This window comes from Scomber japonicus, chromosome 4, assembly GCF_027409825.1.
Source record: "Scomber japonicus isolate fScoJap1 chromosome 4, fScoJap1.pri, whole genome shotgun sequence".
In the NCBI taxonomy this organism is placed as follows: domain Eukaryota; kingdom Metazoa; phylum Chordata; class Actinopteri; order Scombriformes; family Scombridae; genus Scomber; species Scomber japonicus.
The window spans coordinates 16,869,787-16,885,740 of NC_070581.1; the positions used below are offsets into that span (position 1 = coordinate 16,869,787).

Here is a 15,954-nt window from a genome sequence, read left to right on the forward strand (position 1 = left end):
TTTATAATGTTAAAGGATAAATCCAGTTTATAAAAACTTTCTTCCAAAAGAGTTTGAACCAGTATGATCATCTGACAGTTTGTGTACTGTTGGACTTATTACAATGTCATTTATAAACTATAAATAAGAATCATCCTTTAAACATGTACATTGTCATTTCATGTATTTAGCTAGTGCTAATTTGCTTCAACAGCTAACAGTTAATTGTCATCTGCAGCCCCTTAGCAGTACCATATAAATGACAACAACAACTTTAGTGTTTTATACCATCAAATACTTAATGAGTAAATAATAATTTCATTTGGAAAAGATTGAGAAAATGTTCTCTTCTAACAAATTAAATCAGGCAAACACACATCGAAGGAGATGATGCTAACATGCACATATAGCATATAAGGATTAAAATAAAACAATGTTTACTCATCCAGCCCACATCTCCCCAGTTTGCATGACTCTGCGCCACAATCATGTTTCTGGATCATCCTGACAAATACAAAAAGATGTGTCCTAAAACAACACAGTGCTTTCTTGACTCCTTAAAAATAAATACATTTTAAAAATCAAAAAAATAAACAGTTTACTTTCAGAGGAACAACTTGTGCTTCACCACTGTGGCCGCTGGGAACATTAAACAATTGCTCACATTTGACTGAACTCATTGGTGGTGCTGCCAGAGAAACACAAGGTCAAGAAAGAGCTTTAAGAGAGCCATAGGTTTAGCCACGGGAGGGAGTTTAGGGTCAGAGGTCATGCAGAGAGATGGGGGTGGTGGAGGAGCTGCAACGTAATGTTTAGTCTACAGTGAGCATGAAGATAAACAGGGAAGATCTGTTCAGATGGACAGCTACTAAAATTGTGATGCAGAGGATGTGTTTGTAGATTTCAATTTAAGTCATCAACAGGTAAATAATGTGTATAAAGAATATTTTGAGTTTGTCATAAATCTATAGACACTCAACTCTTATACCTCTGAGACTGTGAGTCTGAAAATAACAAATCTTGATTTTATGGCCAGCCTTTACAGTAGCTTGTAAAGAGATTGTAAAGATAAACATGATAAATGACACAATAGGAATGTTTTGATCATGTCCTGTTAAATGCTGTTATGCTACATCTTTTTGTGATCAAAACTGGCTGAATTGGAAATTGATGGGTTTGGATATTCTGGCCCTGCCCTGCACTGCGGCAGAGGCAGAGAATCTGGTGTCTGTGTGTATGAGAGAGAAAGAGAGGGAGAAAGAGAGAGAAAGAGAGAGCACACCGCAGGACTCGACACCTCATCACACCTCATCAGTAATCAAAGATTAGCACATACCCGAACAGATGCGTGTATATGGATAAGCACAATTTTCGCTTCATGAGCACAGTTTATTTTTCCCAAGATGACAATGTGGCAGATTTGAATTTGCTGGCACACACACAGAAAACATAAAGTGACAGCTTACTTCTGCAATGTGCTGTTTTCTGTTGTGTCCTTGCAGACAGTTATCTGCGGACCCAGAACATGATGTTAATATTACACAACAGCATTGAGGGCTGTCCACTCAGTGCTGCATAACTCCCCTCAGATCACCCTTTGTACACCACCATCGAGACCCAAAGAAACACTGTCCACTACTGAACACTGACTCATTGTACCAAGCTGTCAGGTCTAAATCCTTTATTTTATTTTCCTGTGGCACATACCTTTGAACTAGAATATAATCACTTTAATTGCAAGTGAAAATACTGGTGCATCTTCTGTCATCAATCTAGATTCTAATTAATTGATTTGAATGTCAGCACTAAGATAATAATGATACCACTCATTTGAATTTAATATTATGATGTGAATTGATATTCTGATTAGTTTAAAATGTGTGTGAATTAGAATTAATCCACTAAGCTTTACAGCCCATTAAATTGGCTTTGTGTGAGTAAATACCCTCCCCCTACAGCTTTTTGTCCATGGCGACAAATTTATCCTTGGTCAATGTGGACCACTATTTGTGTAGGAGACAAGGAACTTTTCTAAGGTGGCTGTGTATGGCAAAGGCTTAACAAAATGGCAGGGCCGATCCTAAAAGCTCACTGGACTGTGCCATGATGATGCCACTTCTCCTCAACAGAGCCCTCGAGGTACAAGCCACAGCTGAGTGGGCAATTGAACTCCCTGTGCCTGTCCAGATGTTGGCCTAATTTACTACGACTAGCAGCGTATGTGGCCCATTTACATGTCCTCACACCCAGTGTGTATGCCTGCATGTGCACAATGTCAGTCTCTACCTCAGGTGTTCCAGTGATCACCCCGGTGAGGTCTTATGAATCATCATGGTTTTTGGCAGCAAAGTGTTTATAGCAACAAGCAGGAAGAGGTTTGTTGCTGTTGAACTTTGATCTGAAGACAGGTCAACATCCAACACCAGTTCAGTGCATTTCAATGAGAATAGTGCTGCAGGGAAGGTGGAAAACAAATTTTAGGTGTTTTTGTTTTACTTGTAACAGTTACCAACAATGCCTTATATCCTGATCCTAAAATTAGTTGAAGTAATGATTCCCTGTCTGATCCCAGCCTTTTTATATCTCCATGAAATACATCTATTTTGTTGAAGATGTATATGTACGTTAAAGAATAAGGTGGGAATGTACTATATTTTTCTTAGTGTCAACATATCTCATGTGCAGAGTCAAACCAACAATGAACCTATCCTACGAGTATTGTGTGTGTATTCAAAGCCTGATATAGCTTATTACTCTGTCCCATCGACCTCCTATTAAAAATGTTTGTACTGGGTGACATGGTCCTTCACCATAAGTAGTTTGGGCATGTTAGTTTGTCTAGAAATAGCTCCAAAGATTAATAACAGTGATCAAGTTTTCAGTCTCCAGAGAGTAGTTCTGTGTAAGGCAGACACCAGCCATATTCTTTAAGTTATGAATTCAGCATTGATGAAGTCTAATCTCTGACATCAAAACATTTCAGAACCTTGTTTTCTCATCGTTGAGTGTTTGGGATAGAGCTGACATGTTCACAAATTTGACTAGCATGCCCTTAGTAACAGGAGCAACATGTTACTGTACAAGCTAACAGCAACAACAATAGCGTTCAGTCAACACTCCCTTGCAGATGCCACTCACTGCATAGAGCTGATTAGCACTAGTTATAATCTGTAGCCTTAGAAAAAAGGAGGCAATGTGAGGGCACATGGGCTGCTTGGTCTGTTGGCGCATTTGTCACATTCTGTGGCACCAAGCCAGTTTCAGAGTCTTCTGCAGCTGGCAGAAAACAGATGTGGTGTGTTTGAAGAGAGATGAGAGACACACCTTCAGAAGAGACAGTGAAACCACAAAGATTCCAACAACCTGTCAGGATGAATGTGTGCCAAGTGCTATCTTTTTTAGAGATTTATTTTTGGGCATTTTCTATTTGACATCTATCTATCTATCTGTCTGTCTGTCTGTCTGTCTGTCTGTCTATTTATCTATCTATCTATCTATCTATCTATCTATCTATCTATCTATCTATCTATCTATCTATCTTTTATCTTTTCCACATCATTCTTATTATGCTTTTAATTATTTGTCATTTACTTATCTGACTTTGACACAGCTTCCTTTTCTCTGTCATTAGTCTGTCTGTCATACTGATCATCGCTGACTATGATGTTAGGGTTGAAGTAACAGAAAATGACAGTAATCCCCCGTCCATCCGGTTTAAATTTTCTCTATCTTTAATGAGACATGCTCTGCATGCATGCAGTGACATGGAGCCTGTTAAAGAAATTGTAAGCACTGACAGAGCAGCAAAGATAAGCACGTAATTTACTACAGTGATGATTGAAGTGATACACTGCTTAAGGAATATGTTCATTTACATTATAACACTTCTTATAATGTGCTGACATTATATAATGACAGGATGGTATGAACTATTTGATCTGCATTTTCAAAATGTTTAAAGCTTTTGAACAACCTTATGTGATTGTTTGAACCTTTGGATTCAATAACTGGTTGACCTTCCTTTGGCAGCAATAACCTCAACCAAACGTTTCCTGTAGTTGCAGATTCCCAATTGTATCAATACATTTTGCAGGAAAACTTAAGACCATCTGTCTGCCAACTGAAGCTCAACAGAGGATGGGTGATGCAACAGGACAACAACCCAAAGCATAAAAGTAAATCAACAAGAGAATGGCTTAAACGGAAGAAAATACGCCTTTTGAAGTGGCCCAGTCAGAGTCCTGACCTCACCTCGATTGAGATGCTGTGGCATGACCTCAAGAGAGCAATTCACACCAGACATCCCAAGAATATTGCTGAACTGAACCAGTTTTGTGAAGAGGAATGGTCCAAAATTCCTCCTGACCGTTGTGCAGGTCTGATCTGCAACTACAGGAAACATTTGGTTGAGGTTATTGCTGCCAAAGGAGGGTCAACCAGTTATTAAATCCAACGTTCACATACTTTTTCCACCTGCACTGTGAATGTTTACATTGTGTGTTCAATAAAAAAATGAAAACATATAATTTTTTGTGCAGTATTAGTTTAAGCAGAATGTGTTTGTCTATTGTGACTTAGATGAAGACCAGAACACATTTTATGCCCAATTTATGCAAAAATCTAAGTAAGTCCAAAGGGTTCACATACTTTTTCTTGCAACTGTATGTATTAAATAATATCCTCACAGAGAATGGATGAGTGGTTTCTAACTTAGTTTGTGCATTTATATTTGATGTGTAATATGTTTTAAATGACAAGAAAACAACAATTCAAGGGTGCCGCACAGGGCAAGCTTTATTTAACACAGCAAAAAACAAACAAAAGAGAAAAAGAAATCAATATCCAAAATAGATTTTAAACAAATGTAAATGTTACAAAAAAGGCAAAAATAGCTACCAAATAAATATTCACATCAACAATATTTTCATGTGACATCCTTCAAGATGTCTTACAATGATTATAAAACAAGAGGCGGTATGTACAATCATACAACTTTAATAGGACATGCTTAGGAGATTGACTGCACCATTGTACCACACACTGACTACAACACAAAGGCTGCATATTAACTGACATGGTCCGTGAGCCGCCCATCTATCCCATCTTCAGAAGGGCTAGCGTTAGCTCCCTAACCCCGAAAAAAAAAACAATATCAAGAAGTGTTTTTCTGAACAAGCCTGACAATAAATGTGTAACTGACGCTGTTATAATGGATGCAGGGATGTCTGCTTGTGAGCCAACCCTCTCTGTCCACACAAGAACCAGTCTCTTTTTCCTACGCTGAATTGTTGCTAGGCAATGCAGAGGAATTTAGTGTGTGACCACGAACTGGAAGCCTTTGTGCAAATCACCACTTTAAGTTCCTCCGACTTCCAGGGGCAGTCTAAATTAGCCATCTCAGGGAGATATTTCCAAAACAAAACTGGGACTCACATCATGCTATTAAATACCAACGAAATAAACAAAAACTTAATACACATCAATGCAAAAAACAAAAATAATGGAAAAATATCTTTCTTTGGACAGGGCCAGCCTGTGCATTTTGAATACTTGTTTTCCTTAGTCCCATATTATTTCCCTTTTTTTCCAAGTACTAGCCCTTTTTGCAATATGATTGTTTGACTTTTGAAGGTTTCCTAGTAGATTCCCAATGTTAAAAGTATACACTGCACTGTCAGTTCACACACGCAATTTATTATTCAAATGTACTGACTCAATGATTTTTATTAAGATAATATAAAATTGACAGCAAAGTTCACCTCAAAGAGTGTCATTCCCTCATTCCCAGCATTTTCTGATCTAAGTCACAGCTCAACATTATCATTGGTTATTTTATATACCGGTGGAGGAGGGGCAAACACATATCAGCAGCCTCATTGTACAGCAGTGATGGTTTCAGTCCATAACTTGGATGTCCATGGAGTGTTATAGCATGACAGTAATCACAAAGCTGTATCTTTATTGCCACACAGGTTACCTTGCATCACAAGCACTTAAATTATTATTGCTTTATGGTTAGAAGCACAGAGATCGATGCTGCACACACACATAACCATGAAGCAAAAGATTTAAGCTCAGGAAAAGGGTCAATTTTTTGCGCCGTAGTCATTGTAACCTACAGTAAGTGCTGCTTATTAGAGTGTGCGACACAAAATCTTGGAAGAGTAAAGTCAGGTTGGGAGTGCTACATTGGATTGTTGTAAATGAGAGAAATCCACAGGCATATTACAATAGTGAAAAAATCTCCATGACGTCTGGGAACATGATATGAAAGGCATTTTTCAAAACTGCATAATACCATTTGAGAATTGTTGAAAAACTGTCAACAATGCAATGCTACAAATCTTTTCCAAGTAATATTTGAAACTTCAAACCAAAGTTCCCCATTACCAGAGAGCCTGACTTAGGTAGGCATTATCCCATATCTTTAAATATGCCTCATAACATTATGACTGGCAACAATAACCAGCCACAGTCTCATAAATATTACTCAGCGGCTCTGCGTTTGTGTTTATGCTCCTGGTCACAACAAAAAAGCATCTTTATTAAAATGTGCCTGCCCCATCACCAAAATAGTAAGTTAAAATAGGCTGTGACAGCAGCCACACCAGAAGCTCAACTAAACTTCCTTTTATTTATTTGTTTATTTGAGTGTGTGTGTGTCCTCATTTCCGCAGTCATTTTGCACACACACAGCCACCTCTGCCTCCTCCACTTAGTCCACTGAAAGCCTGTGGAGCAGGCCTGTCCAGAGCTGCACAACCATGCATCAATCTATGCAAGTTGATACAGTCTAGACTGCTGTCTGCACAGCAGCCTGCACTCACAGCTCATATTCCTGCTCTCATCACCACTGAGATTATGAGAACATCTCTCTATGTAATAGCTCTTACTGCAGTTTGTCCCACTACTTCCTCTACATCGCTGTGCTCTCACAGGCCTAAATGGAGACACCAGCAACAAGCTATTTCACACCTCACACACCTTACTAAGAGGGATGTACAGGATTTTGCTAATTCCTGATGGTTTCATGCTAGATTTATGTTTGTACTTAGAAAAATATCCATTGAGTTGTCTGAGAGGCATTTACATCACAAGATTAAACGTTACACGTTGCACATTTCCAATTTGGACAAAATCAACATGTGCCTAAAGATAGTAAAATCAGACAGATGTAACACCATTGTAGTTGCATACTGTTTACAGGTGAAAAAATGATAGCTTGATGATCAAACTTTGACTGATATTGTTTGTTGGAAAGCAAGATAAACAGTCGTGGAAAAAGATGGATGTGCGCTAAAAGGTTCAGGAGAAAGTGGACAGCGAGGTGTCCACCTCTTCTGAGGGGTGTTTGGTTTCTGGGGGGGTGAGGGAAGGATTCAGCAGGAAGCCCTGATCAAACCATCGTGCCCACCCCCCCTTCCCCGAGACCAAAGAGGCAGGGGCTTGGGGTCGCATGTGAGGACTGTAACCCAAGAGGTCTCCACTCACATGACCGAGCAGCTCTTGGTCTTCTCCTTCTTGAAGGTGGTGGAGAGCAAATCTGACTTGCTGGGCAGGTGGAGAAGTCTTTTAGAGAGGCGGCGAGTGGGGCTGGGCTTCGGGAGAGGCTGCAACTTGTTGATGCAGGCCATGGCTGCGGTGCGGAACACACTGTGGATGCTTTTCTCTGAGGTGAATGCTGAACACTCCAGGTAGGCCTCTGCACCCAGCTGCTTGGCCATTGCAGAACCCTGGAAAAAATTGATGAAGGATTACCGTTCATAACTAATAAAATATTCTTGTTTGTGTGAGCTGGTGTGTGGTCAAGGGAAAGAAACGCCCTTGCAGGTTCATAAAATTAAATAAAGAATGAGGGATACTATCATTGACTTCTGGGTAACAACAGGTGACTCCTTATGTTCTCATTCTCATTATGTTTGTTCTCGTTTTTAATTCTTCATTGACTATATTCCTGGAAAACCTACAACGTGTTGTCTCACCTGTTCATAGGTGATGGGAGTCTGTTTCTGATTGGACAGCTCCATCAGCGTGCAGACATCTGTGCGCAGATCGGTCTTACAGCCAATGAGCAGGATGCGTGTGCTCGGACAGAAATCCAGGATCTCAGTTTTCCACTGTGGACAAAACAAGACAGTGTTGTAGTATGCTTACACAACAGTGAGCTCAATTTGAAGAAATTGCTGGTATTAGGTGGGTTAGAAAAGAGAAGTATGACTATAAAGTTAAGTACTGAAGCCATTACCTTTTTCAAACTGCTGTCCACAGTGTCTGGACGGCTGATGTCAAAACACAGCAAAACTGCATCTGAGTCACTGTAGCACAGGGGCCTCACATTATCATAGTATGGAGAGCCTTGGAGGACAGAAACAAGAGAGTCATTAATGTGGAAGAAAACCCTATGCTGGCACCTCAGATTTATCCCATACATTTCCGATGCTTACAAACTTCCTCTCCTAGTTTCCTCTCCTATCATTTTCAGAGGAATTTTGCCCCTAACCCTAACCCTCACCACTAATATGAAATACTGTACATCCTACACATGTTCCTGTGTTAGCATATATAAAGCCACACCATGAAATTGTACTTTGTTAATAGAGAAATACTACAGGTTTAACATTCATTTTAAATCAGTTTGAAAGTAAATGACAATGTTACATGTGGGTTTGGTGAGACTGAAATTAAGTGTCCTTTACAATTATACATTGTACATTTAAAGGTTATTTTTGTTGGTTTATGGTTATGTATTTATATGGTTCTAATTGAAGTTTTCTCTCTGTGTATTTTTTTGTGTGGTTTTCCTTTTAAACCATTTTTGTGTTAAAAATTACAACAAACTGTGAAAGCACATGAGCAGTTCTCTAAAAAGACTCAGTAGCTTACACACACTGTTAAAATGACCTGTTGCAAATGTGGTCAACAATAAAATTAAAGCTACAAGAACCATTTAAGTAATTGTGTCCTGTGTGGCATCTAATTCCACAGGCTACAGTAGCATTGTAAAATGTTTAAGAGTATGTGATTTGAGCTAAAGATAAATTTATTTGAAGTGGAGATTGTTTCAAGAATCGATTTCTGTGACAACAGGCATTTGGTCAAAGGAAAACGGGTGATAAAGCAGCAGAGCGGCAGAGGCAGAGCAGGAGAATACAGCTGCAGGGATTATGTGAAATCGGTATCACTTCTCCTGCTGAGCTTCACTTTGCTGTCCCTGAAACTGCTCCTTTCCCTGCTCCTATATCCTCTGCTGGCATTTCAGAGGGAGAGAAGATGACAATCGAGCTCTAAATCCTCATTGATCTTCTCTTGCAGTAGATTACGCAAGTGGAACGGTAGGGCTTGGGGCAGACAGACGCTCCCACTCATGCTCAGAATCCTTAAGTAAGCCACCCACCCCCCCAAAAATCCTCCGCTCGCCACGCAATACCTCCAGTCCCTCTGTTACCACAGCAACAGCCTTGGAATCCACCATCGACATCAGACATTCCTCCTACCTCTCCATAAAGGCTTGCCTTAACTGCCAATCAATCATTTTACACCACAAACTGCCCACCCACCCACTGTTGGGGACATTCCTTCATTCTGCTGCAGAGTTGGGAACCACAGACAACACACACACACACACACCACACCTAATAACACACATACACTCACTATTTAAATTTGGAAGCAGCCAGAGGTGCATCCAATCTACAATGAGATGAAACAGAAGAGGAGCCGCTCAATGGGATTAACATGTTTACTTTAGGCTCCATGTGAATCCCAAAAGGGGTTCAGTCTTCCCCTTATAGCTACTGATAACAAAAGCAGTCTGTGTAATCACTCATTAGATATTACACAACTGCCCTAATTGATTTACAGTGTAGAAAACAATGCATGAGAAGAAAACATATGAAAAAGCACACACAACACGGATGTGTGCATATGGATCAGTTTCATGAATACTTAATGATATTTCACATTATCAAAGGGTAAAACCAAATTTGCCAGATGCCGAGCGCTGTGAGTAGAATAATAACAATCTGTGAGGAAATTCCTCAGGGCTCAATGTCCTGAAGAAAGTAAACATTGCTGCAGAGGAACAAAGGGACACGCTGTATGTGTAATAACTCTGTTTCTGCGCCTTTGGATAGAAAAATGACTTTGTTCTGCTCTTAATTAGTCAAATTAACGAAAACATCCTGATTAAATGATTTACTGCAACTGTATTTTTCCAAAAAGGACAAACACCGGTGCCTTAAGAATGCTAATGACTTTATTGCCTTAACACATTTTACACCTAGAACTAGAGTAGAAAAGTCACGCTCATCTGCGAGACAACTTGGCTCACTGTGAAAATTGACACACATTGAAATGAAAACAATTAGCACCACTGGGATGATGAGTCTGTGTGTGTGTGACTCTTAAGTATCAAGGAGAGTCAGAGGCAGGGCATGTTCTCAATCTCCTGCAAGGGGGGATCACACAGCCGGGAACCTGGGTGTTATTCTGCATTAAATGGCCACTGATCTAAATACAGCAATCAATAGAAAGCTGTGCAGGGGGTCCAAGAGCCTTTGCAATTAAAGCTGACCAATTAGTTACCCTGCCAAGTGGGGTTAGAGATAGAGGGGGATGTCTTGGATGTATCTTTTGTTACTCAACCATCCACATAAATTGATTTTATCTTCTATTTTGGACAAAGGATGCAGGATTCAGAAGGCCTGTATCCCATCTTTTCAGGAAATACATTTCAAAAATAAAATGAGGGAGTAAATATTAGGATTTGAAGCTCCACCGCATGCTGTATGGGTACAGTAGCAGCCTTGGCAGCACTCTTCCAACACTCCAGGACCCAGTTTCTAATCCTGGAAGAAATAGCTGTTTCTATTGTGGCAAGAAAAAGCCAGGAGGAAGAGAGGAGGGAAAGCAGGAGTGTATCCTACTGAGGCAGATCACAAAGAGCCCTCCTATGCCATTAATCCTTCACCCCCTGCAGTCTGATATCACAGAGAACCAGCCTCTGTCGCTTTCCCTCCTTCTCTCCATTGCAACAACCCGGAGAATGGCTTGGGTAGACAGATCAATGCACATGTAGCGCAGCTATGGCCCAAATGTTTCCTTTCTTCCTTGTTCTCAACAGCATGCCTCTACAACAGATGGAGAGTTTCTGAGGCATGAAACACGGAGAGTGAGCCCGTCTAACCGGGGAATGGAAGGAAAAGAAAAGCGCATACCCAAATTCCTGCGGCTGAACTAAACTCCATTCGGCTTGATGGTGTGGTGCCCAGAGCTAAGTGTCGAGGTGGAAATTGGGCCAGAGTGGAAGTAGGCTTCACAGGATGCAGGTGGGGGAGGAGAGGAGAGGGTCTGCTTCTGTGTGTCTGTGTGTGTGTGTGTGTGTGTGTGTGTGTGTGTGTGTGTGTGTGTGTGTGTGTGTGTGTGTGTGTGTGTGTGTGTGTGTGTATTTATTTTTGTGCATGTGTGCTAAATCAACTGAGTGACATAGCTAGTCTCCATCATTAGCACACTCCTCTCCGACAGTGAGAATGCAGGGGTCAGACAGATTAATGATCCAGTGATGGGATGACTCACAGATTTGGGGATGAGAGCAGCCCTGCCCCTCCACCCACACTCAGTCGGCTGGGATCTGTGGTGGTGCTGCTGCAGCCGATAACTAACAGACTACACAGCCCTAGCCACAAAACACACTACATTGCTTCAGACAGTTGTTCCTTGGTTTCACATGCCAAAGCCAGTCAGACTCACGGCTGAAGCCCCCTGCAGGGATAGAGAGGACAGCTCTTTGTTCCTGAGCATCACCATGACTTAACTATTAACAAGCTTACTTTATAACTTGACACTGTCAAAGCTGATCACACTCTGGATTTTGGAGTTGAGTCAAACAACACATGGTTTAAAAAAATTAAATCTACAGCCCTTATTTTCAGAAAGTCAGAGTCAAAGGTAAAAATACAATAAACATTCAATTCTAGTAGATCACTGAGTCCACTGGAGTAAATTAATCAAGACTAGTACTTTAAAATGATGTATGCTTAACAACTAGATTAGTGTTGAAACAATTAGTCAATTAAGTGATTCAGTCAAGACAGAAATAATCACTGCCATTTTGACGAATGTAAAAGAAAAGAGCCAAACATTTCCTGGTTCCAGCTGCTTTTCTCTGTTTTATATCTTTGTAAAGTAATATCTCAAGCAATTTAAAGATTTCAATTTATAGATTAAACCTAAATATTTAAAGTATACAAACAAGAAATACTAATGCTTTAAAAGATACTATAATGCAGTTGTAAGAAAATATGTACAATTATGAATGGATTTATCAACAACTATACATTCGTAACTGGATTAGGGTTGAAACTAATGATTGATTCATGATCAATTAATCTGATGATTATTTTTCTCATTTAATTGATTCATCATTTGTTCCATAAATCTCAGAAAATAGTGAAACATTTATTTCCAAGAGGCAGAGTTGACTTCTTTAAATGTCTTATTTTATTCAACCAATGGTCCCAAACTAACTGTTTGACTAAAATATTTAGCTGATCATCAAAACAGTAGTTCAGATGCTGCTAAATAAACAGACAATGACTTATATAATACAGCAAAATCCGGCTGTAATAATATTAAATATGTCATATGATGAGTTATAATTGTTGAAAAATACTGTCAATGAATAACTATTTAAAATGCCCTTATATCTGCTTTTAACTACAATATAGTGTGCTAAATCATTTAAATGTTGATATATTGATTAGAAATGCTGAATAGAGTTATCATGATTAAAATAACTGAACGAATAATCAAAATGAAAATATTCATTAGAGCCCTAAAGAGTAGACTGAAATGATAAAAAGACAAGTGTCCATTAGAAATGACTGATATGCAGTCATTAACACAGTTATTGTCTATTAACTGTCCCTCTCTTTTACAATTATACATATTGTTTCATCAGCTTAAATGGATTTGGGGTTCATTCAAAATCAATCTCACTTATGTATCATACAAGAAACATTAATGTATATAGAACCCTCTAAAACTCAAAGGCTTTATCAGCAAGACCGTTCAACCTGAAATAAATTACTCACACAATAACAAGATTCATTATTTACTATTCATGAGTTACAGCCACTGGATGGTGTTCCCCTCCCCTCTCTCCCCTTGCATGTCGGATTGGGCCACGCAGGCTGATTAAAGCCAGAGGATTGATTTTGGTCTGTAAATCCATGGCAGGGCTGGAAGAAGGAGCTGCCTGCCATGTGAAGCCGGTGATGAGGTCAGTTGGATCAATGAAGGGGAGTCGAAATAATGAGGAGACCCTGTCGGTGTGACGGGGCTGCAGCGGCACAACTCCACGCAATTAGAGCAAATTACAGTAAGAAGACGAAACAGTATTGTGTGATCAACAAATAAATAACAAATAAAGTCTGAGTCATCTATAAGAGAAATAAGGAGGAAGAGGGGGTGATATAAGTTCTCCTGTCAGAGGGAAAAGAGACTGAAAAGTATGTAAATAAATCCTATAAGCCTATTATATACTGTATTATATTTTGTACTGTACTTGAGTATGTGTTTATTACTTGTGTGTATTGTTCCTTGTGTTAAGGAATTACAGATGCAAATTAGCACTATTAACAAGGGTGCGACTAAATAGGGGGTCGACAGGGGGAAGGAGATAGTTAAAAACAACAAGCAGGAAGAAGTGAAAATGGGAATGGAAGTCAAACAGTAAAGCTGCATATTGTTAAAGTGAAAGCACGAAAAGAAAGGAGAAGAGGGAAGAAAGAAAGAAAGAAAAAAGAAAGAAATCGTCTCAAGCTCTTTGGGTCAGTCAGAAGGGGTGGCCCAGTGGTCCTATTCAGAGTCTTAATCCCCTGCATCATGCTGTTTGAGTGGGTGACCTAGCGCAGCATATGGAGGCGAATGCAGGTCACCAGAGTTTCTGATCTGCCTCATGTCTGTCTGCTCCAGAAAACCTTCCTGCCCAACAGGACGTCTCTCTGTACACCCATCATCCCTCGGCACCAGGCCCACTCCTGCTGCCCAGACCAAAGGTCCACAGTCTGGGATTAAAAAGCAGGATTTGGTCTGGGGAGGGAATTACAGCCACTACTTTCCTATCACCGCTTTTGGATAAGGGGGCAGGGGGGTTTATGAGGATGGAGTAAATACTGCATCCTCTCATACAAGTGGGTCTGTTACGTAAAAGATTTGTTTTTACAGACATGCAGGTTTCTTAGCTATGTCGACCCAGTGTGAAGCCACATCCAGCACGAGTGTGGATGTAGAGTGTGGACAGGAATGTGAGCTGCATAGAGAAACCACTGTGCAGTGAGCATGAAGGGAATCAAACAGGTGCTGTAGACCCGTGTTCACAGTATTCAGGTCAACACACTAAACAGCAGATCCCAGAGGAGCTCCACTCTGACACATTGACCCTGTTTTTCACGCTTAGTGTAAATTAACATATGTAGCACAAAGTCAGCAAAGAAAACCAAGTGAAGTGGAATAATCACTGTCTCTCTGCCAGTGAAACGCATTAGATACAGGAAAACTGGGGTGGGTGCACTTGTAGATCTGTCAGTCCCTGCCACATGCAAAGATGCATCAGGTGATAGAAGAGAAAATCTAGCAGCCATTTAGTGATTCAACAGACTGAGACTCTGCAGTTCAACAAGTGCACACAAAGAAGCCAAAAGACTTCATGTAATCAAACACCACTTCCATCATATTTCCTTTCACCAATAAGGACAGACGATGCTCCCTAAAAAAGGAAACCTAGAGAACAAATTCAAAAGCGCAGCTCTCCTTTCAGCAGATGCTCATTATATTCACAGCGCACTGCCTAATATCCCAGTCTCCCTCAGTGCTGCAGGCAGGATGGCAGGCCATGATAGGCCAAACAGAGGAAAGGTGATCAGTTACCTGAAGTGTCCCACAGACTGAGCTCCACTCGCTGCTCCTCCAGCTCCAGACAGGCTGTGTAGTTTTCAAACACCGTGGGCACGTAGGTCTGGGGAGTAATTAGCAGCATGGTGCCATTAGTGGGGAGGTGTCAGTCAGTTAGCTACAGGTAATGGAATTTATCTACATAATTAGTGCAACACAAAAACCTGCACTGAATCAAATAATAAGCCAAATGAAAATATTACATTTGGAGGAAATTCGGATCAATCACTTGAATCACAGCAGCTGCAGGAAATATTCAGTGCAGACCAATAAACACTTAAAATGCATAGATAACACATTTATATTGATCATACTTTAGTTTTTTTAAATAATACGGTAAATATAAACCAAAAGGACGTTTTTTTTAAAAATGCGCATTAAACTGTCTCAACAGACGTACCGATTTTTCCCCCTGCCACATTCAGTTATTTTCTGAGAAGCTAACACTCATTATAAACAAAATACAAAACTGCATCATGTGCATAGATATTGATTTCATTTTTTCAAACACGTGAGCCACATTAAAGCATACCTCTGGGTAACAGTCCTTAGCCAGGACTTGCAACATCGCCGTTTTTCCGCATTGAACGTCTCCCACAAGAACCAGTTTACATCTCACCACCAGCGGCTGTGTATTTCTCCTTTCCTTCATGGTGTTAATAAAACTCCAGTTCTTTGGCAGAAAAAATTCAAAAAACAGAAAGAACAAGCTGAAGAACAGACCCAGAAATTGTCCCTATATCTTGGTGCGTCCCGATGTCTTGCTTGCGGAGGATGCCTGCAGTTGATCTGATTGAATTTGCCACTGCGGCTCTTTATACAGGCGCGCAGCAGCCAATAGGAACTCGCCATTCCACAGGCTCCCTAACATCCCTTTGCTGCACTCAGTGATGCTCTCACACTCTCACACAGCAAAAACAACTTATTTTGTCTGTGATGACGTTGTGCTGCGTTAAAAACAGGATTTTTAAATATGTTGTTCAGATAACTGTTAGATACATAGGCTACTTATTTGTATGTTTT

General features: G+C 40.2%; 1 protein-coding gene across 1 annotated transcript; it reads right to left on the bottom strand.

Annotated features, from left to right (window-relative positions):
• Positions 1–7,466: 7,466 nt before the first annotated feature.
• Positions 7,467–15,583, bottom strand: rnd1b (Rho family GTPase 1b). Its single transcript, XM_053317688.1, has 5 exons — positions 15,464–15,583; positions 14,908–14,995; positions 8,225–8,334; positions 7,962–8,096; positions 7,467–7,712 (listed from the first exon to the last, which is right to left on the bottom strand). The coding sequence occupies exons 1-5, from the start codon at positions 15,581–15,583 to the stop codon at positions 7,467–7,469; spliced, it is 699 nt and encodes a 232-aa protein (XP_053173663.1).
• Between the last annotated feature and the right edge of the window lie 371 nt (positions 15,584–15,954).

What these genes read in the sequence shown, in the direction of transcription:
- rnd1b (XM_053317688.1), bottom strand. Translation starts at nt 15,583, where the DNA reads ATGAAGGAAAGGAGAAATACACAGCCGCTGGTGGTGAGATGTAAACTG. An exon ending in CAGTCTGTGGGACACTTCAG is followed by an intron (nt 8,335 to 14,907) that starts GTAACTGATCAC and finishes CTGTCCTCCAAG; the next exon opens with GCTCTCCATACTATGATAAT. An exon ending in CTCCCATCACCTATGAACAG is followed by an intron (nt 7,713 to 7,961) that starts GTGAGACAACAC and finishes AATTTTTTCCAG; the next exon opens with GGTTCTGCAATGGCCAAGCA.